Genomic DNA, 23,744 nt, shown 5'->3' with positions numbered 1-23,744 from the left:
AGACGCTAAAAAGAGAAAAGTTGATGACGAATGGCGTGTTTTCAACAAGACATGGACTGCCAAGCAACGTTCCCTCTAAGGTGCGCGCCTGCACAATTGCGCACTGCTCAAGCGTCCTATGCGCGCAGCAAATATATGCCGCACACCAAATCAAATTCCATCTGAATTCTAAACAAAATAAACACATTTATTCTGTGTAATTTTGCAAAGCAACTTTGAGTAACAGTGACAACAAGCGGCCCCAACGGTGTTCCTCAACACCGTTCAATTAAACACTGTTCAATTATTGTAACGTCTATCGAGATGCTTCGAGGACAGGAATTATGTCGATCACTTTATTGAGCAAAACTGTTTATATTCGGCCATAACCACACCAAAAACATGTGTAAAACACTTCTATCTCGAAAAACTAGTCATTTTCTGCCGTACAAACCAGGCCAAAACCAACTTGTCATCTGTCACCAACACGCATACCACTAAACCACTGGTGCGTTTATGGCCACACAAAAAGTTGGACAACTCAAACACCACACAAAGTTACACTATGACTCCTGAGTCATACGTGTGCTTATTTTACTGTCATTTATTATTCATGTTAATTTATTAATATTAATCATGGAATGTTGTTACTAGAGAAAGTTACAGGAATGCACACTTCATCCTATGCTTACATTTCATTGTGCAACATGAGGATGTTTAATGGGAACTAAATGTGATCTCTGAAAGGGGTACAAATGATTTCCAAAGCAGTGCTTTTGGTATAAAGTTAAGTCAGGTTAAATGAAAGTATTATTATTATTATTAATTATTATTATTATTATTATTATTATTATTTATCTTACGGTATATATCAAAAATAATATTGAGCAAAATTTAATTGAAATATTGTCGATGTGGCCCTCCAGCAGTGCTCGGGTTGCTCCAGCGGCCCCCGGTAAAAATGAATTGCCCACCCCTGTGTTAGTGCATGTGCCTCACAATAAGAAGGCATTGGGTTCAATCCTCGTGCTTGGGGTCTTTCTGTGTGGAGTTTGCATGTTCTTCCCGTGACTGCGTGGGTTCCCTCCGGGCACTCCGACTTCCTCCCTCCTCCAAAGACATGCATCTAGATTGGCCCTAGTGCAGTGGTTCTTAACCTTGTTGGAGGTACCGAACTCCACCAGTTTCATACACGCATTCACCGAACCCTTCTTTAGGGAAAAATAAATGGTAAATGCGTTATACTTGTATAGCGCTTTTCTACCTTCAAGATACTCAAATAGCTTTGACACTATTTCCACATTCACCCATTCACACACACATTCACACACTGATGGCGGGAGCTGCCATGCAAGGCGCTAACCACGACCCATCAGGAGCAAGAGTAGAGTGTCTTGCTCAAAGATACAACGGACGTGACAAGGTTGGTAGAAGGTGGGGATCGAACCAGGAACCCTCAGGTTGCTAGCACGGCCGCTCTCCCAACCGCGCCGCCCCCAAAATGTTGTTTTTTTTCTAATTCAAGACAAAGTTATGTTTTTTTTACTGGTGCACGATATGAACTGTGCATGAACATCACCTTGTTCAAAGAACAAAACCAACACAGTGTATTAACTCACAACAAATTACACACCTGCAAATCAGATGAAAAATTAAAGGGAACATTGTTTGGGGGGTATCCATAATACGCCGATAAGGAGAAGTTTTTTTTTACACGATGAGTCGGGTGTGTCTTGACCTGCGTGGCGGTGGCTCCGCCGAACCCCTGAGGCCGACTCACCGAACCCCTAGGGTTCGATTGAACCCAGGTTAAGAACCACTGCCTTAGTGTGTGAATGTGAGTGTGAATGTTGTCTATCCCTGTTGGCCCTGCAATGAGGTGGCAGCTTGTCCAGAGTGTACCCCGCCTTCCGCCCGAATGCAGCTGGGATAGGCTCCAGCACCCCCCGTTACCCGAAAAGGGACAAGCGGTAGAAAATTGATGGATGGATGTCCAACTCTTTCTCTTTTCGGCCCACATCAGCATGAAGGCTCTCACTTTAAGAAAATTAACTTTTGTTCCTTCTTTTGTGAAAATATTGCATCTGCACTTGGTTGTTCTTTATTACTACCTTTTTGAAGACTACGATTTCAAAAATGTTGACTGATGGAAGAAGTGTGAAAGTATTGTAGACATTAGTGTCTGTGCTCTGTTTCATATCTTATGTTTGCTATCTCCATTCATGTACTGTTTTTGTGTGTGTTTCCTTCTATAACTCAGATGTCTACAGAGCAATTGGAGGTGTATGTGAACACCCAGTTCGATGAACTTCGCAGATTAGTACATCTTGAAGAAAAGAGGACCTTGCACCTTGTGGATCTCAAAGAGGCGTTCCTGACTGCATCTGCTGCAGAGAAAATTGCAGAGATCACTGTTCAAACTGAGCACCTCCAAGAAGAGATGGCCAGCATCACTAAGCAGATTTGCATGCTGGAACAGACTCAGGTACCAACAGGAGATCCTGTCCGGGCAGCAGAGGACTTCGCAGAAGCACCAGGACCAGTCCATATATTAACGGTAACCTTTCCTCCATTCACATTATGCATTTTACCCCTCTCACACAGTCAATACTGGCTCTACCACTCTGGAAAAGGTTAGCAATCTGACACAGATGCTCACCGTATGCCTCGTTGAGCATACCCATAACAATTGTCATTACTCGGCCATGGCTGGCCATGGCTGGGGACATTATGCCTGTTGTTGGTAATGTGATATCTTACAAACTACCCAGATAAATGTCCACATGAATGCACAAGTGTATATGTGGTTCTGAAAAGCTTCCAGTGGCCAAATATCAGAATTCATTACAGACACAAAGATATGCACAAGTTGAATGGCTGTACTGGTGTTTTTTGGGCTATGAACAAGATCAGTTGTTAGACTAAGTCAGAATTTTAATGTAAGTTGTAACTTAAACTTAGTCACACACCCTGTACACAGAACTGATGAAGGACAATAATATAGAGTAATACAATAATTAAATACAATAATTTAATGAAACAAGGACCCCAAAAAGGGACAAGCGGTACAAAATGGATGGATGGAAAAGGGAACAACTGATTACATACGTTTAGCCCTGTGGTTGTCTTGCACACTGGACAACAAGGAAGGGCAGAGACAGGATTATTGGGAGAAGAAAGTCTCAACAATGAGACCACTGTTTTACGCTCTAGTTGTATGACAGGTTCACAATCTATTCTATTTTCCTATTTTTTTCTATTTTATTCATAATCTGTTTATATCCTATTCTACTGTATTTAAATTATGTACATACAATTGTTCTTGTGGTACTCATTGGGCTAAATCTGAGACATCGGATACTACATTTTTTAATAATTAAATTAACATTAGTTAAATTTGTCTCATGTGTCGTGTGTGCTGCTATGACAATAAAGTTCCTTAAATCCTTGAACGGCACTGCTTAATTATCACTGTCCAGTTCGTAGTAGAAGATTTTTCTACATGTTCAGAGATACTAACTTTATCTTCCATGTTTGCGGCATTTGAGCGGCTTGGACCAGGCATGGATCCAATGTTGATTTCTCCACAGAGTATTTCAAATTGTCTGATTTAACTTCACTTTTTACTTTCACTTTCCTTTTGTTTGGCCCACAGAAGAGTTTGCCTCATGATTAGGAGACTTAATGAGTTGCAAAAAGGTATGATACTCAACGCATCTGAGTGTAGCTGTAGGCACACACTGTATTCTTGTGACACGCATAGACTACTGTATTCCTATGTAGTGTGTACTGTAACTAATTACTAAGTAAATCTTGTGTTTACAGACCAAGATTACGTTTTACACCAGTTCATTGGAGCGAGTTTGTCAACACAAATCATGATAAGACAGAACAGCGTCAAAAACCACAGACCATTTGTAATGAATGTTCCCTGACTTGTCGCTAATCGTCACCTTCTCTAAAAAAAAAAAAATCTACAGAAAATAATCCACAAAGTCAAAAAGCATCATCGCTCAAAATAACAAGTGTCATATACTGTATTGATACGTTTACCACTGTGTTTGATACATAGAGCAGAGGAGAATTAACTGGCTACCATGTAGAGACAAAACTCACATGCCATTGTGTTAATCGAACAAGACTATTTACTGTATTTTGTTTCGTAAAAGTGCAAGGTATCAAACTTTTTTTTTTAATAGGAAATAGGTCCTTCAATGGCTTCTGTTGTACTGTAGCGTTATTTAGAGAATATAATTAATTTGACCTTCTAATGGGGGAAGGGTAAACCAATATAAAGGTAGGGGAAACACTTTTTTTGTAATGAGCTCAAGTGTGTGAATGAGCTTGTGAATGTTGTATGTCTATCTGTTTTGGCCGTGCGATGAGGTGGCAAAAGTGTGTACCCTGACTTCCGCCCAAGTGCAGCTGGGATAGGCTCCAGCCCACCCGCAACCCCAAAAGCGGGAGAAAATGGATGGATGGATGGATGGATGGAGGTTTTAAGTTCTATTGCTGGTTTTATTTTAAAGTTAATGTGCTGTTCAAAATTAAGCCTGAGACAACTGCTTGCTTTTGGCTTGGTTCTTTTGGTTATTTTTAGCATTGTTCCTTGCATGAATAAAATAAGAAACACTGCAGCCACATACAGAGTCTCATTAAGAACTAGATTAAGTACCGCAGGCTGAACACACAGTGACTTTTAAAAACAACTACTCTATTTGCTTTTTTGCACGCACACACACGCTCACTTTAGGAGGTGGGTTTTCGGTAATCACGAGTTATTGTCTGCATGACAACACAGCATAGTCCTGATGGACGTGCCAGCAGCGACATACTAATAAAATACCAATTGCAAGTTGTTGAGCTTAAAGGGGAACAACACTTTTTTATACATGTTGCCTATTGTTCCCATATAAGAGACAAGAAGACCAGTGTATTTTTTAATGCATTCTAACTCGTAAATAGACATAAATAAAAGTATATTATTCAAACTACTCCACCCATAAAGCCCTCTAAATAACCATCAAAAAGCGCCACAATACACAATTTACATTTCGTGACTTGAATATAACCAAGTATTAGTGATTATTATAAGCGCTAATGCAGACAAACTATTTTTAGCGGCGCTTTGTCACAGAGATAACTAGCTTGTTGCTGCTGTATTGACGTCATCAGTTGGTGAGCTGCTTTCTCCCCTCAGAGCTTGTGAAAGTTTATTCTAGATCCTAAATAATGGTTCTCACCTTGATAGTAGAAGGATGAGGACATAATCCGACAAGTTAGCCAATTTTGGCATCCAAATTAGACCTGTAAAATGGCAAGAAAGACACAAAAAGATGATTGGTTCCACCAATTAAGGCTGTTTAGCTGATTGGAGAGCTAGCTTCCACAGCTCGTGGGTCCAAGACGATAACTTCTGTTTTGTTTGATCAGCCGTTTTACTGCCGTGTTACAGGCACCGTTTGGAAACAATTAAGGTAAATAAATAACCATTTACTGAGTACATAACTCATGTATGTGTATGCATATATATATATGTATATATATATATATATATATATATATATATATATATATATATATATATATATATATATATATATATATATATATACACTACCGTTCAAAAGTTTGGGGTCACATTGAAATGTCCTTATTTTAGAAGGAAAAACACTGTACTTTTTAATTAAGATAACTTTAAACTAGTCTTAACTTTAAAGAAATACACTCTATACATTGCTAATGTGGTAAATGACTATTCTAGCTGCAAATGTCTAGTTTTTGGTGCAATATCTACATAGGTGTATAGAGGCCCATTTCCAGCAACTATCACTCCAGTGTTCTAATGGTACAATGTGTTTGCTCATTGGCTCAGAAGGCTAACTGATGATTAGAAAACCCTTGTGCAATCATGTTCACACATCTGAAAACAGTTTAGCTCGTTACAGAAGCAACAAAACTGACCTTCCTTTGAGCAGATTGAGTGTATCTATACATCCTAGGGTTGTATATATCTATACATACTAATCAGAATCAGAATAGTTGTATTGCCATTGTTTGAGAACGGGTTCACAAACTAGGAATTTTTTTTGGTGCAATCGTGCAACATAAAACACATATAACACAGATTTGGTAATAACAAGAGCTGTAACTGAGATATCACATCTTGTTATAGACTTAGAAGGAATCCAAGAAATTCAAGGAGCTGCTGTTAGGAGTGATTGTTCATGTGCCTGATGGCCGAGGGGGAAAACTGTTCAGGTGGCGGGAGGTGTGGGTCTGGATGGACCGTAGTCTCCTGCCTGAGGGGGGAGGGGAGAATAGTTTGTGTCCAGGGTGAGAAGAGTCAGCTGTGATCCGACCCACATGCCTCCTGGTCCTGGAGGAGAACAAGTCCTGGAGGAATGGGAGCTTGCAGCCAATCACCTTCTCAGCAGCACGTACGATGCGCTGCAGTCGATGCTTATCCTGGACTGTGGCGCCGGGGAACCACACGGTGATGGAGGAGGTCAGGATGGACTCGATGATGGCTGAGTAAAACTGCAACAGCATCTCGGTCGGCACCTTAAGTTTCCTCAGCTGCCGCAGGAAGTACATCCTCTGCTGGGCCTTCTTGATGAGGGAGCTAATGGTCGGCTCCCACTTGTAATACCGGTTGTATACCAGTATCAGTATAGTACAGCGATACCAATGAATAATTTTCGGTACTATACCGCCTCCGGTACCAAAATATTGGTATCGGGACAACACTAATACATACTCATTTATATAACATATATCTGTGGCTTATAGTCCAGTGCGGCTAATACATGGTAAAATATTTTTCTTCTAAAATGTTGTGGGTGCGACTTATATACCGGTTAGCTCTATAGTTCAGAAAATATGGTAAATAGAATTACCCATATAATAATAAACTAAAGAGGTCAACATCAAATCCACATTTTATTTGGGGCGGCGTGGTGTAGTGGGTAGAGCAACCAGGCCAGAAACCTGAGGGTTGCAGGTTTGCTCCCCACCTCTTACCGTTTAAAAATCGCTGCCTTTGTGTCCTTGGGCAGGACACTTCACCCTTTGCCCCCGGTGCCGCTCACACCGGTGAAATGAATGATGAATGATAGGTGGTGGTTGGAGGGGCCGTAGGCGCAAATTGCTGCCACGCGTCCGTCAGTCTACCCCAGGGCAGCTGTGGCTACGAAAGTAGCTTACCACCACCAGGTGTGAATGAATGATGGGTTCAGAAAAACATGTAAAGCGACTTTGGGTACTTAGAAAAGCGCTATATAAATCTCAGGTATTATTATTATTATTATTATTATTATTTGCTGTCTTTAGCACAGACATACAATCAGCCACAAAATATTTCTAGCTCCTGGTATAATCTTCTAACATTGGCTTCTCTATAACACTATTTGCTTTAAGTTAGGCCTTATAGACACAAATTTGATTTAGTTTAGTTGTTATTTTTGCCCACATTTGGTCCTCTGAATCTAAATGGATTTTTGTAAGGGTGTCATTAATGGAATTTTTAAGCCATATTGCACTTTTTGACATTCATGCTTCCTGACAAAAGCTCTATTTAAAGGCTATGATAAAAAATTAAAAAATAAAACATATTTCTGTTAAAAATAATGTAACACATTTTAATACTCCCTGATTTTTTTTTTTGCTTGTGATTACAGAATGCGTTTAATGTTTAAACAGAGAATCATTCTACAAGTACTACTGTCTAAAATGACTTCTGCCTTAAACCATGTGTGTTTGCAGTTAAAGATCAATACTTCCGCACTTAAGTTAATTGCTGCGGAGGTCCAAAGCATATCTGCATGTTCCCATCCATTTGAACTCAGTAGCACTTAACATGCTCTCTCGTCCCTCATTTGGAAATTGAAGAGGAGGCATTTACTGCTCAGTGGCCACAAATTAAAACATTGGCGGACCATAGGCTACAGTCAGCTGGGGTGCATTTAGTGTGCTCCTGATGCTGCAAAAAGGTTCCAGTAGGCTGCGGTTTGCTTTTGTAGTTAAACAAATGTGGACCAAGTTCAAAGACTGAATGCAGATTTTGGCAGCGTAAGAGATGCACTGTTTTATTTGACATGTATGCTCGTGAAGAGAGGGTTGTTTGACTGCATGCCAGGGATACGAGTGGCGCAAATGTGATTATATAATCAAAAAATTCACTTGTCTCTTAAGTGCATGTCCACTGAGCTGTGTTTAATGTAGTCTTGTCTAGTGTTTACGACAGTAGTGCTTTGACCTATTGTGGTTGTGTACGCTTTGGAATCTTAGAATTTTCTTTGTCAGATCCCTTGTCCAAACAAGTTATCTCCTCAAAATCCCATGAGTCAAACATTATTGCATATGTATTGGAATAGAACTTTATTGTCATTGCACTTAAAAAGTACAACAAAATGTGTTTTCAGTACAACCCGTCCAAGAACAAATAGAGGTAGACAGAACAGAAAGACTGATGGGTTGCCACAAAGGTGACACCCAATGAAAAGGTAGGAAAAAAGGTAAACTTGGAGGAAGGATCGCGAGCATCATAAGAAAATATGAGCACATATTTCAACACACAAAACTCAAGACTTGCAATATGGGAAGGAGGAAGACATTCGGCCCGAAGCTGCATTTACCAGGGGCCCTGCTCCGTTGTCGTCATACCGCCGGGGGGGGGGGGGGGGGGGGGCTACCAAGGCCTTGGATTCCGGGGTATGGGGTACATGAGTGTATGGCCTATATTTTTCGTGAATGCTTGTTTGTGTATGTAAGCCTGACAAGTAGCTGGTTTCTTGAACTTGGTGCTTTTGTGGAGTGTTTTCGCAATAACGCAGCCAGTCAGTCAAACAAATGGCAACAAACAACATGTGTATGCCCATAAAAGACGGGGGAATAATTTGGAGCTTCTTTGCTGCGCTGTCCTCTGGGGGAGTCTCGTAGCAACAACCTTTAGCCGTTCCAGCAGGAAGACGAAATCCAGATTAGAATGCAAAAACAAATTTAGACCTTTCACTCTAATTGTCCCTTTCTGGTCTTCAAATTGATCATAACTTCACCTTGCAGAGCAGACCGCTTCTCCAAGATGTTATCCAGTTGGCGATTTATGTCTGAATGACAACAGCTCCGCTAATCCTTCAGTAATTTGTGGCAAATTTGGGGTCCCTTGAACGGCGGCCAGCATCTTCTGAATTTGCCGATACACGAGTGCAACACTTACTCCAATCAGCAGATGTCCTGTTATCATGATTCCAAATCGGTAGGAGTCTGTGTTGTAACATTATTCTGTCAGCAACGGAGGGAGTTGTGGAATTACATACTCAAGCGAGCCATTAAAGACAAATAGCAAAAAAAAAAAGGATTTTTTTTTTTGTCTGGCTTTTAAAAAAAAATGTATTATTGCTGTGGTATTTTCCACAAAATTAGAATGTTGTTGTTTTTGTTATTTAAGTTTATTTCAAACAGTTATAAAGTTGCAATATGATACATCACACATTTCTATTTTCTCATTAAAACATCTCCGAAAAGGAGTAGGAAGAAACAGAGCTTATTTAATCATAATTAATGATAAATCATACTTTTCCACTTTATAGCAATTACTAACACATTTGTTCACTTCCTGTTCTCAATTTGTAACACAATCAATGAATAATAAATACTACAGTTTTCATATATAAATAGTTAAAGGGGCTGTTTGCAACATTTACACAGATTCCTAGAGGGCGCTAACGTTCCAATGTATTTTAAGCGTTATATCCCTCCGTCTTTCGGCTTCTATTCGGTAATGACGTAACTACGAACGTACATAACACATGCACGCACATTAGCTTTGGTTGTTGTTGTTTGGATAGTTAGCATTAGCTTTCATTGAATGTATATCCTATTATAACACAACATGAATGCAAATTGTTTGTTGCTTCTCTTGGACTGCTTGTGTATGTGTGCACGCGCTCTCTGCACGTGCGTACTGATGAGACAGCGTGACACCATTCATTTTATTCGGGCCGGTAAACAAATTTGCTACTCAAACTTAGTAGTAGAAAAATATAGAGTTTTGACACATGCAAACAGCCCTTTTAAGTAAGTTGTGAATAACATAATGAGATGACTAAGATTATGTCATTTTCATTAAGGTTCAAAATGTTTATTAGGATTCTTTTTTTTTGTTCTCTGTAAACACTTCGAGTTTGAACAGGTTTTGTTAAACTGGATCATATTAGTACTTTGTTTGACTTCTTTTCTCAATCCATTCCATAATGTAGTTCCACATATTAATATACTAAAAGTTTGAAGTGTTGTACTGTACCTGTATACAAATGTTTTAAGTTAGTTAGATTTTTTATTAAGGTTATATTTCTCTTCTTTTGTTTAGAAAGTGTTGTACCTTCTTGGGTGACAGTTTATAGTTTGCTTTGTACACAATTGTAGTGGTTTGCAATCGCACCAAATCATTGAGTTTCAGTCATTTTGATTCAATAAATAAAGAGTTTGAATGCTCTTAATATTCAACATTATGTATTATTCTAACTGACCTTTTTGTAACACGATACACTAAGTGAATGAAGCATACTTTTGTAGTTATTTTCCCATATTTCTATACAATTGCTCAGGCAATAGCGAGGAGTTTAGAATATGGAGTGATTTTTGGTTCAGAACATATTTTGTTTTCATTCATCATTGAAATATTTCTTGACACCTTATGCCATATATATTTTTATGAGCTATCCAGTTAATTTTATCATCTGTTATTGCACACAAAATTGTGTTTGTTTTTACCCTTTTAATGTCTACTTCTATTTGCATTTGTGTTTGACTTTCTGTTTTGCCGTTATCAAACAGCATTATTTTTGTTTTACAGATATTCCCAAATAGTCTGGTTTTGTCAAACCATCTCTTTAATTTGTTCATTTCTTTGACACGAACATCAGCGTGGATCTACGTTGGCTTTAATGTTCAACTTACTTACGTCAACAACTTACACAATGTACATAACATGTACGCAACTGCACTACAGCATACAGGTAATTTCCGGTCCTTCAACATTCGCAATTTTTTTAGGAATCAAAGCAGATACATATCTTTATATGCTAAATATGACCTACTATTTGCGCACTATTGATTAGTGATGCACCGCAAATTTGGCCGCCGAAAAAAGACTGACCACCGAAACAGTGCTGCCGAAACCGAATGTTGGGATGATGTAAGCAATAAGCATTCGATTTTCTGGAGCGGACGTATTTAGATATATCCAAGATATACCCACGGACAGCGATCTACAAAATGTGCAATGTGCAAATATTAAGAAGACAGTGAAGGCTTTCAAGGAAAGGAAGTCCAATTGGAGCAACAGCAAGCAGCGCGAGGCAAGTGTGATGTCAGGCTTTCTGCAGCTCTCACTATTCCTTGAGGACATCGAGCGAAAGTAGTAAAAAGTCTCTAATCATGAGTACAGTCTTCAATAACACCAGAAAATATGTTAGATTTGTTATTAGTCGTTTTTAGTATAGAACAAGTCACTAAAAGGATTGTAGAGGTCTCTAGGAACTTGAAAAATTCCCAACACGGTCCATTGTACAATAAGCATCAACAATTGGAAAATAGAGCAAAACGATACAAGAAAAAATTGATCCTAATAGGAATTAATATTAACAGATTTTTATTTAAGTGTATTTATAATTTTGTTTAGCTTTTTTAAAGAAAATATATGCATCATTGCAGAATGCAAATTATATGATGCTGTCATGTTGACCACGCCATAATCAGACCCCAAGCCACGTCCCTACCACCACAGGTACAGTATGTTGGCAATCTGGAGAAACCCTGCATCTATTGCATTAGTAATCTCTTCCATTATTTCGATTAATGCCATCGATGTTGAAATATTAGCTCTGTATTCGTATTGGTTGTCCGTGAATGTTTCACTTTTATTTATTAATTTGTCCAATCTGTTGTTGACTAATTTTTCAATGATTTTAGAAATTGTTGTTGACTCATTTTTCAATGATTTTTAGAAATGTGTGGAAGTTAGGAAGAAGGTCTATACTTTGTGAAGTGGTATTTGTCTCCAGTCTTATAAATTGGAACAACTTTTTGCAATCTTCATTTTGTTTGGGAATTTGCCTGTTTGAAATGAGAGGTTGCTGATATATGTTAAAGGTTCTGAAATATTTTCAAAAACTTTTTTTAATCGTTTCCATATCAATTCCATCACAATCAGTTGAGGTCTTTATTTTTATTTTTGTATTTTTATAATTTTGATTATTTTCTATTCTGTCACGTCCATGAGGAACATTGAGTTGGAATTTCTGTCCATTGTATCATTCAAGTCCTCAACTGACCCGGGATCTGGAATCTTCTTTTTCAAATTTAGTCCAATATTTGCAGAGTAGTTATTGAACTTTAACTACTTCATTCATAGTGTCATTTTTTAAGTTTTTGTCTGAGAAGTATTGAGAGTAATCCTTCCTAGTGCTATTTTTAATGATGCTATTTAGGATGCCCCATGTTGCTCTCTTGTTATTTTCCCATATTTGTTTCCTATCTAATAATTGACTGTAATATTATTTCGTACATGTTCGTAAGATGTTGGTTAGCTTGTTCTGTACGTTTTGTACTTATTTTCTGCCTCTACAGTTTTGTGTTATAAATGTACTATATAATGTTTTTGTTTCGTATTACAAGCATTTTGAGTCCTTTTCTCGTCCATGGTTGAGTGTTCTTGGTTTTCTTCTTACTAAGTTGCATGAGCATCATCTACATCATCATCATCTACATCACTTTCACTGTACACATTGTCCCAGCTTTGTTCTCTGAGATCATTCTTAAAAGTATTCATAGCTTTTCTCTGTGCATAGTCTTTGAAATGTTTTTTTGTCAGCCATGTTCCTTTTTTTTGTAATAGAAACTGGTGGATGATCACTGATGGCGGTATTTAGCAGAACACTATAATTATTAAAATCAACAGTAAATACTGTATATTATCAGTAAGTGTAGCACAGTCTCCTGCGATTCTGCTTGCTCTAGTGATTTTAGGATATAAATTCATGCTATGCATTGTATGTATGAAGTCATCAACAGTGTTTTACTATTAATAGTTTTCAAGAGGTGTCTCCACATAGTAGTCTCCTCCGTTCTTGTTTGGTACTGTTGATGTAATTTAGTTCATAACATTCCAGATCAAAATCTATTCCTTTTTTAGGCTCAATTCATGTTTCTGAGATCGCTTGGAAGGGTTCATTGAATTGTTGTCGGCCAGGTGGTAAATCGGTTATATCGATAAATTCAAGTGTTTTTGTTGCAAACGATTTAAAAAAAAAAAAAATCGATTGTTTTTCTCCTTTTGCTCCAGCTTATTTTTGGCCTCCAGGAGCTTCCGTAGCTTCCGCCCTCCCCCTTACTTCCTTAGCAGCGATTTACACACCTAGCAAAACAAGGCTAATGCTCGCAAGAACGTGACAGAGAGTTCCAAAGAAAACCAAAGTGTTTTCAGTGGTTTTGATTTGCGGCATCAGGCATGGCACAAGTGACTGCACGCTGCAAAGTTTGTTTAAAAAAAAAAAGCAGCACAACAAACTTATTCCAGCATCTGAAAACGAAGCATCGAGCCGAATGCGGGAAATGCAACTCTTGACGAGGGGAACAAAACAAATAATTTGCATGCAATGCTACAATTTTGTTTACAGAAGTATTTTATTTAAGACAATCATTTTATGTTTGCACTGTATCATCTCAATGTTGGATATTAGATTATTATTATTATTAATAGCCACCCACACTGGTTTAAATGTAACTTAGATATTGGGTTTCACTATGTAAAACGCTTTGAGTCACTAGAGAAAAAGCGCTATATACACTACCGTTCAAAAGTGTGGGGTCGCATTGAAATGTCCTTATTTTTTAAGGCAAAGCACTGTACTTTTCAATGAAGATAACTTTAAACTAGTCTTAACTTCAAAGAAATAGACTCTATACATTGCTAATGTGGTAAATAACTATTCTAGCTGCAAATGTCTGGTTTTTGGTGCAATATCTACATAGGTGTATAGAGGCCCATTTCCAGCAACTATCACTCCAGTGTTCTAATGGTACAATGTGTTTGCTCATTGGCTCAGACGGCTAATTGATGATTAGAAAACCCTTGTGCAATCATGTTCACACATCTGAAAACAGTTTAGCTTGTTACAGAAGCTACAAAACTGACCTTCCTTTGAGCAGATTGAGTTTCTGGAGCATCACATTTGTGGGGTCAATTAAACGCTCAAAATGGCCAGAAAAAGAGAACTTTCATCTGAAACTCGACAGTCTATTCTTGTTCTTAGAAATGAAGGCTATTCCACAAAATTGTTTGGGTGACCCCAAACTTTTGAAGGGTAGTGTATATATATATAATTCACTTCACTTCACTTCCATAAAATGTACACTATATATCTGGTCTATAAAGAACATTATACAAATTAGAATTTTGCTAAGACTAAGATACAATGTAAGCAGCGTCATTTCAAGTTACAAGTTTTTGATCAAATAAAAGCAAAACTTGTTTTGAATTATCTCTGTTATTTGTATTCCACCCATTCATTTTCTACCGCTTGTCCTTTCCGAGGTCGCGGGGGGTGCTGGAGCTTATCTCAGCTGCATTTGGGCGGAAGACGGGGTACCCCCTGGGCAAGTCGCCACCTCATCACAGGGCCAACACAGACAGACAATATTCACACTCATGTTTGTATTAATTGGTTTCTTTAAAACAAAAGTAGGGAAAACTTGGAAAAAAATCATCATTTAATTATTGTGTAAACAATTTCGAGATTTTGTTTTAGGCCATATCGCCCAAGCCTAAATTGTTCTAAAAGAAGCGCTTCATGTTTTTGTAGTTTGCATACAAGCGTCTGCTGTTAAAATGAATAATTGACAGTTAGTTGGCATTACATTGTTCATCTGTATAATAAAAACAATTATTCATGTGGTGGGAGAAAATAACTGTATCTGGATCTATATTATTCTCCAATTTCAGACTTTTATGGTCTGTTGCAAAAGGTTTCCAATTCCATATTGGTTTGAGGGATGCTAGTGTGCATCGTGGATGTGTGTAGAATGATGTTACCTTTGACAGTCCAGTTCTTGTTGTCCCCTGAAAAGTCTCTGACTCCTACAATTTATCTGGTTATTTCCAAGTGCATTGTGTTAAATATATGAAGTGAAGTGAATTATATTTATATAGTGCTTTTCTCTAGTGACTCAAAGCGCTTTACATTGTGAAACCCAATATCTAAGTTACATTTAAACCAGTGTGGGCGGCACTGGGAGCAGGTAGGTAAAGTGTCTTGCCCAAGGACACAACGGCAGTGACTAGGATGGCGGAAGTGGGAATTGAACCTGGAACCCTCAAGTTGCTGGCACGGCCACTCTACCAACCGAGCTATACCGCCCCATGTATCTGTCCAATTCCTCTAATCTTTTCACCACCAAAACGTTTACTTCCTCCGGTGAGCCATTTAACTTTATAAATATCTTGCAGTTTGATATCCAAGTGTGCTGTATTTTCTTTGTTTCCTCAAGTACCTGGCTTTGTTGGCAAGGTCAATGTGGTTAGATAGTCATTTGTGTAGATATTTTTCTTTTCATTTTGTGTCCTTGTCTTATGAGTGCAATGTTTTCTCTATTCACAAACCTCATCATGATCTCTGGTTTTTAAGTACTTTTTTTGGGCAACGGGTGACACGCCTCAGTGCTCTGCAGATCCACTTCTATTCCTTTACTTTGTAGGGTAAGACGCTCCATGTTGCTCCGTTGAGCTTGTCTTGTTCACTGACGTTCTCCCCATTGTACGAGTGTGGCCTAATCCTCGAGCCGTGATGACCACTTCGTTAATGCAGGGTGCTCTAGTCTAGAGCATTCACTCGTTCCAGATCCGAGATGTGTCAATCTCTTTTTTCGTTCTCGAGCCACAGCAATTTAGCTTCTGCCAGTATATCCAGGAGCTGCCTCCGCTGCGATCTGACAGCCGTCACCTACTCGGCCAAGAAGTCAAGTGATTTTTTTAAAACCCCGACCTCTTCAGCTTGTGGGTTTCTCTTGGGAGACATGCCGGTAATGACACCAACCAGTCGACGGTCTGGTCATTGCTTGCTTGTTGGCAGCGCAATTCTGTCTCAAAAAGCGAACAAATCTAATCCAGGAAGCACCAATAACTCTTGCAAGGGTCGTTCTCCAAAAGAGTATGTAATCCAAACTCGAGCAACAACTGACATCTAGTCAGCGTTTGTATCCGTGGTGTTGGGTTGCAGGGGAGGGGCAGCGCCACTAAATCACATCATCTCATTTGCATAACTGGTTATGACACAAAACTCAGGGTTTGTGTGAAGATGAGTAAAATGTAACCTTATTTAACAACAGAACATGAAGTTATTGACTTACACGTGTTTCTTTCAGTTCGTGCAGCGGTAGGCGCTAGGTGTGCACGGGCAATTTGAAAAGAACATTCATGATGTTTCCTGAGTAGCTGTTCATCAATAAAGCAATATATTGATGAACATATTTGTTACAAAGTGCGTCCAAATCTGCTGTGGTTTGTTCCCGAGTGAGCTCAACACACCAAATCTAAATATAAAAATGTCTTTGGAATCCACATTTAACTGGAGCGAGTTGTCACACATAAAGAACTGTATGGAAAACACTGATTAATAGAATAACCCAGTGCTCTGTCTGGAGCCAAAGACATCACTAAGTAATCAGAAAAGAAGCAGGGTGGATCTTAGTAACACTGTACACAAATTGAGATTGATTTACCTCTCAACAGCGAGTAGAAAAACATTAAACTAGTCACCAATGTTTTAGTGGTTGACAAAAGTGACTTAAAAAAAAATGTGTGCATCCGGGGATAGGTTGATTGGCAACACTAAAGGGGCCCTAGTGTGTGAATGTGTCATGTCTGTTGATCATGTTTTTGTTTTGCCATGTGCTGTTTGTTTTTTGGACTCTTTTTAGTTCCTGGTTGCACTTCCTTGTTTGTTTGTTACCTTGACAACCATTAGTGTCACCTGTTTCACGTCTTGGACTCACGCACCTGTTGCTAATTATGTTCTCCTGTCTCTGATTAGTGTTCGGCCACTCACCTGCTACCCGAGCACTAAACAGAGGCATTATTTAAGCCTGCCTTTGACAGTCAGTCGGCCTGGCGTCATTATTTGCTTCATGCAACCTGCTAGGGAGGTTTTCTTTCATGCCAAAGTTTTGTGAGTATTACTTGTCTCAAGTCCATGCTTCTTTGTTTCCTGCGCTAAGTTTTGTGCTTTAGCTCCAAGGGCGATCAGCGCGTTGTGCCTTCACTTTGTGTTCCTTTTTTGTTTGTACCTCTTTGAGTTTTGGGTAATTAAATCATGTTTTTACCTGCACGCCTTGTCCGGAGTAGTCCATTCTGCATCCTGGGAGAACAACCCGTAGTGAGCTGCGACCCCCCCTTTGACAGAATGTGAGTGTGAATGTTGTCTGTCTATCTGTGTTGGCCCTGCAATGAGGTGGCGACTTGTCCAGGGTGTACCCCGCCTTCCGCCCAAATGCAGCAGAGATAGGCTCCAGCACCTCCCCGCGACCCCGAAAGGGACAAGCGGTAGAAAATGAATGGATGGATGGACGTTAAAAACAGGAAAAAGTGGACTAAACCAGTGTTTCTTAAACTGTGGTACACATGGGCTCCATCTAGTGGTACGCCAAAGAATCGCTTAATTATGTGCAATTCATTTTATTTGATTCAATATCTAAGTACAGTGTTACTGTTCAAACTATGTGTAATGTTACAGTGGCCAAAAATATAAAAAAAATACTTGGTAAATGAAACCTGCCTTGTTTTTAATAAACACTTAGGCCTACACCTCTATTGTATTTTTTTGCTGGTCAATATGGTGGCACTTGGAAAGCCAAGTGTTTTCTGAGGTGGTACTTGGTGGAAAAAAGTTTGAAACCACTGGTCTAGACAGAAAGCAAATTGTTTATATGCACGATGTGCTCTAAAGAGCCAGTGTGTCGTCATGAATTGGACCTTGCTCAGAACCCTGCGCTCCAACAGAAAACAGTGTAGCTAATCTTCCATTTAAATGACCCCTGTGGTAAATGAATAGCAGTACTAATTGTGTTGGCTGTATACACGCTCTTTTGATTTTCTCCGGCTATTTAGTTGTTTACATCACACACTGTTAGTTGTCGTATATCTTCACAAAACAAGCATTGTAGAATGTTAGGCGACAATATGGAATTGGATTGCATTGACAGTATCCATTATTCATTTTAACAGTAGTACCACAGAACATCATGGCTCTATGACAATGGCACATGCTGGTATATTGGTGTACTGCAAATGCTGCAAAGTGGAAAGATAGGCAATGGATTGCCAATGGCATTATTTCAAGTGCACATTACAATTTGTCCAAAATAAGTCCTTACATTTATATACCAGAAAGTGCCTAAGTCAGAGGACGTTTTTAATCATTAACAAGAAACACTTGACATGTGTATGGGTCTCTTTAGTGAGCAGAAGAAAGAGCGCAATTTTTTTAGCGTGTCTGTCTTCATGAATATGCAGAATATATGCTGATCATCAGAACGCCCACAATACTGGGAGGAGAAATTGATTTATCGTGAGTAAAACTCAACTGTGAGTGCTATTTTGCATCTTAATTTAGCATGTCTAAAAAAAGTATGTGCAAACTTTTACTCACAGCTTTGACAAAGAAGGTGATTGCGCAGCAGCTCCATCTCCATTGTCAACATAAATGGACTGTCAAAAATAAAAACATCAGACATTGTCAACTCAGCAATACTGTGTCATTTTATAATGTTTAATCTGCTGGATGACTTAAAGTACCAGTGGAGAGGAAAAACAAGTTGCCGCTATATTGAAGCTGAAATCATATATATCAGATTTATGACACCAAAAGACTTGCACAGTTTGCGAATAAATAAATATGATTAAAATAGAGCCATTTTGAGAGTTAATGAGCAAGCCAGTCACATGATCCGTGACGTAGAAATAGCAACCATCAACAACAGTGCTAATCAAGCAGACTTTGTGAGAGCCAACAGCGATTACGTTGGGAAAAAATATGATCCAGAACTTTATATTTTTGAGCTCGAAGACCAAGAGGATCAGCAATAACTTTTAGAAGCCGAGTGCTAAACGGATGCAGCTTCATTATTGTAACACTATAACATCAGCAGTATTGCTAGGTGCTAAACATACAAACTAATCTGGTGGAATACAAAACTTCATATTCACCATGACATCTATAAAGAGAGCCTCCAGGCCTACAATTTAGTCTTAAAATTGTGCTAGAGAAACATTATTCTCCAATATCATAAACAGCAACACTAATAAGGCCAAAACCCTATTCGCAACTGTTGACAGACTGACCAACCCCCCAACACAAATACCAGCCGAACTCCATTCCACGCAGAAATGCAATGAGTTTGCATTCTTTTATACTGATAAAATTGAAAGCATCAGACGTGCCATCAATATCTCAAGCAAAAAAGTTGGATCACCACCCCATTTAGGCAAAAGTAACACAGCAATGATGGCAAGCTTTAATGCCATAGACTCTAAAACTCTAGTGGAAACGGTGACAGCTCTAAAGTCATCCACCTGCTGCCTTGATGTTTTACCTACCAACTTCTTTAAGAATGTTTTTGACTGCCTATCAACAGACGTATTGCAAATAGTTAATAATTCTATTCAATCGGGCAATTTCCCAAAGACTTTCAAAACTGAAGTCATTAAACCTCTTCTAAAAAAGCAGAGCCTAGATGCCTCTGTTATCAACAACTACAGACCAATTTCAAATCTACCCTTCATAAGTAAAATAATTGAGAAAGTTGTCCTCCAACAACTAAATAATTTCTTGGCTTCTACTGGCTGCCACAACAACTTCCAGTCAGGATTTCGACCTCTTCATAGCACAGAGACAGCCCTTCTTAAAGTTATAAATGACATCCGTCTAAACACAGACTGGCAAAACTTCAGTATTAATGCTTTTGGACCTCAGTGCTGCATTTGACACTGTCGACCACTCAATACTTTTGGACAGGTTGGAAAACTGGGTGGGGATCTCAGGCACAGTTTTAAGCTGGTTCAAGTCATATCTACAAGATAGGAACTATTTTGTTTCCATTGGTGACTTTGTATCAGAACCAACCAACGTAACGTGTGGAGTCCCCCAAGGTTCAATCTTGGGGCCGACTTTATTTAACATCTATATGCTCCCACTAGGACAAATCATGCACAATAATAACATTGACAATCATTGCTATGCCGATGACACCCAAATCTATGTAGCCATATCACCAAATGACTATCGCCCCATAGATCTTCTGTGCCAGTGCATTGAGCAAGTCAAACACTGGATGTGCCAAAATTTCCTACAACTAAATGAAGATAAAACTGAGATAATTGTTTTTGGTGCTAAAAAAGAAAGGTTTAAAGTAATCCAACACCTTCAACCACTGTCCCTGAAAACCTCAAATAAAGCCAGAAATCTTGGGGTTATTTTAGAGTCTGATTTACATTTCGACAGTCACATCAAATCGGTAACAAAATCGGCCTACTATCACCTCAAAAATGTAACAAGACTTAGAGGGCTCATGTCAGCTTAAGACTTAGAAAAACTTGTACATGCCTTTATTACCAGTAGGCTAGACTATTGTAATGGTCTCCTTGCAGGTCTTCCCAAAAAAAATGTCAGGCAGCTACAGCCTGTTCAGAACGCTGCTGCTAGAGTTCTAACAAAAACCAAAAAATGTGAGCACATTACACCAATTCTTAAATCCTTACATTGGCTCCCTGTACATCAGAGAATCAATTTCAAAATCCTCCTGGTCACATATAAATCACTACATGGTCTAAAGCCGAAGTATATCACCGATTTGCTCCCACTATAAGCCCTCTAGATCACTAAGATCTTCTGAGACCAATCTGTTAGCGGTTCCCAGAGTAAACTCAAATCAAGGGAGAGCATCATTCAGTCACTATGCAACAAATAGCTGGAATAAACTTCCTGAAGATGTCAGACTTTCCCCAACTCTGACTACTTTTAAAACTAGACTGAAAACTTTTAGGTTCACCTTAGCTTTAAGCTAAATCTTTTAATCTTTTAACTTTTAACGTCCACACTGTTTTTATTTTCATTGTCTGCATTTTAATTTTGCTTTTATTTTCTTTCATTTCACTTTGTTGTACCACATGTTGTGCTGTGAAGCACTTTGAGTCTGCCTTGTGTATGAAAAGTGCTATACAAATAATGTTGCCTTGCCTTGCCTTGCCTAATCATAATAAACCATAATAAAACAAACACTTATTGTACAATCCCCACCCCCCACCCCCCACCCCCCCGACGGGACACTCACATAATCCTGTTTTGATAATGAGTCAATCACAATCCTCACGAAGGGTTAAAAAAAAGTTGCGGCAAATAGCGTCTTATTCGCCACTTTTATCAAATTTGAGACAAAGCAGAATCTGTCGCCAGCTTAGTGTGGCAACAATAGCAGCGTAAACTAGCATTAGCTCACTGTTATCAATGCGCCGCTAAAATAGTCTGTCTGTGTTAGCGCTTACAATAACAATATCACTCATATTTGGTTAATTTACAGGTTACAACATGTAAATGGAGTATTGTTGCCGGTTTTTAGAGAGGCTATGATAGAAGACTCTCGATCTGTTGACTCAATTGTTAGCCATTTATTTATGATTTTGAATGCATTACGAATAGCCAAACGTATGTGTTCTTGCCTTCCATAAGGATTGTAAATAATTAACAGCACATGTCTCTCCAATTTTTGCGTATTTCCAGTATGACTGATCTGATAATATGGTCAGATTGCAGAAGCGTTCCTATCTTGATGTAGAATCTATGGAAATTGGCAAAGATATTCGTAGCAGAATGTTCAAAATGGCCCACTGAATGTGTGCGATACTTAGACAGTATTTTAACATACTTTGTGAACTGTAAATACAATTCGATATGGTTTAATGGATACAATAATACACAACATGCATGTTCGAAATAAACTCAATCTCAAACTCTACTGGTACTTTAAAGGGGAACTGCACTTTTTTAGAATTTTGCTTAGGTAAGGCAAGGAAAGTTTATTTATGGAGCACAATTCGTACACAAGGCAATTCAAAGTGCTTTACAGAAAATTTAATTATGGCAAAAATATAATAAAAATACAATCATATTTCAAATTAAAATCCGAAGGAGGAAATAATGTCTGCGTTTTTAAAATTCCAGGCACTCCATTTTCATAAGTTGCACTCATTAACGATTGATGGAAGCAATGGAAAATAAATCAAATCGTTGCAGTCCTATACTCTATATATATTCCCCAGAAACACCCACATTTTATTTTTATTTTATTTACACAAAGTAACAATGTAATTCATGAATAGCCCACATTTCAAAGGTTAAATCTATTCATAAGTGTTCTGGAAATAATATACCTTATGCCCTTAGCCTAAACCTTGACTTCTTTGGAATTCGACTGTTGGTGTATTAGAAATATTGCACTCACTTTTATGTTGTATATCCTATGAGCTGCTCAAGAAAACAAGTTGAAGCTCAGTTAATAGCTATGAGAGCCAAAGCAACTGGGGAATCAAGCTGAATAAACACACTCCCCAAGTTATGCTCCAATTAAAATTTTTACTACCACACTTCAAAAAAATGTCTATGTTAAGCAACTAAAAAAAAAGCAGTATTTTGCAAAAATGTCTATTAGCCAGTGGAGGGTTTCTTTTCTGAATGTTATTATATCTCCAGTGGACTTTTGCGCATAATTAATGATTTGACAAGCTTGCCCAAGCATATCCTCCCCCTATTCAAATGTTTGAAACTAACTATTTGTCAAGATCTGAAGCTCATTAAATTTTAAGCTTGATGAGGCAGACAGCAAGTTGCTGCTCGCTGCCCTCTCCTTGTCAGCTCTCTTCCCTCTTAAGTGCTGTGCTGCCAAGAAGTCAGTGCCTGCCAGAGGCTGTGTCACTGTTTTCATTCTGAGCTTCAAGGTCCAGCTCTGCATTACAGTCATTGCTGGGCAAAGAGACCATCGTGTACTCTTAAGGTCATTTTGAAAAGACCATTTCAAGCTGCTACATCCTTTGGCTTTGCTGTGGATATTAAATTGACTTGCTGGCATTGGGTTTGATCAGATGGGGTGAAGAAAACAGTTATCTGTTAGACCTGTACAATAATCCTTTTCTATTTATCTTGTCTGAGATCTATATAGATATAAATCACCATTTTGAGAGATGTTCCAAAGGTGCTGTGGATAAAGTACATTGAAACGAGTTGTTGGAGAAGACAGATTTGTGAATAATATTTGAGAGGAATAGGTATTTTGTATACATAGTAAAAGTTTTAGATTGTTGAGTTCAACTCATGAAAAATGGGAGCAAAAACAAAAATGTTGCATTTATATTATTGTTCAGTATACATAAACATTATAAAAATGTACCCGGTCACAACATTAGGTACATCTGCACACTCTCCGATTCAGACTCTGCGTAAAAACTGCTGCTTTTGAGGGGACAATCTTAAATCCGTTGTCAGAGGACAGATTGCGGCTGTTATGGAGTCATTCCAGAGCGTTCTTTTGTCCCGTAGGGGGGCCATCGCTAGCCTGGAACTCGCTGCTAATGCTAATGCTAACAAGCTAACCGAACTCTGCGCTGGCGTCAACAAGCTAACTGCCACCGTCGATCCCCTCTCTAAAAAAACACAATGATT

At 38.6% G+C, this 23,744-nt stretch overlaps 1 protein-coding gene across 2 annotated transcripts in view; it reads left to right on the top strand.

Annotated features, from left to right (window-relative positions):
• The window catches only part of trim44 (tripartite motif containing 44), a 156,034-nt gene that overhangs the window by 53,646 nt on the left and 78,644 nt on the right, over nucleotides 1-23,744 (top strand). For both annotated transcript variants that reach the window (XM_062036043.1, XM_062036042.1), the window contains exon 4: nucleotides 2,240-2,536. In XM_062036043.1, the coding sequence (XP_061892027.1) occupies nucleotides 2,240-2,536 (297 nt within the window). The remainder of the gene's footprint in view (nucleotides 1-2,239; nucleotides 2,537-23,744) is intronic.

Source organism: Entelurus aequoreus, linkage group LG24 (assembly GCF_033978785.1).
Source record: "Entelurus aequoreus isolate RoL-2023_Sb linkage group LG24, RoL_Eaeq_v1.1, whole genome shotgun sequence".
Taxonomy (NCBI): Eukaryota; Metazoa; Chordata; class Actinopteri; order Syngnathiformes; family Syngnathidae; genus Entelurus; species Entelurus aequoreus.
This window is presented reverse-complemented; position numbering and strand designations above follow the sequence as displayed.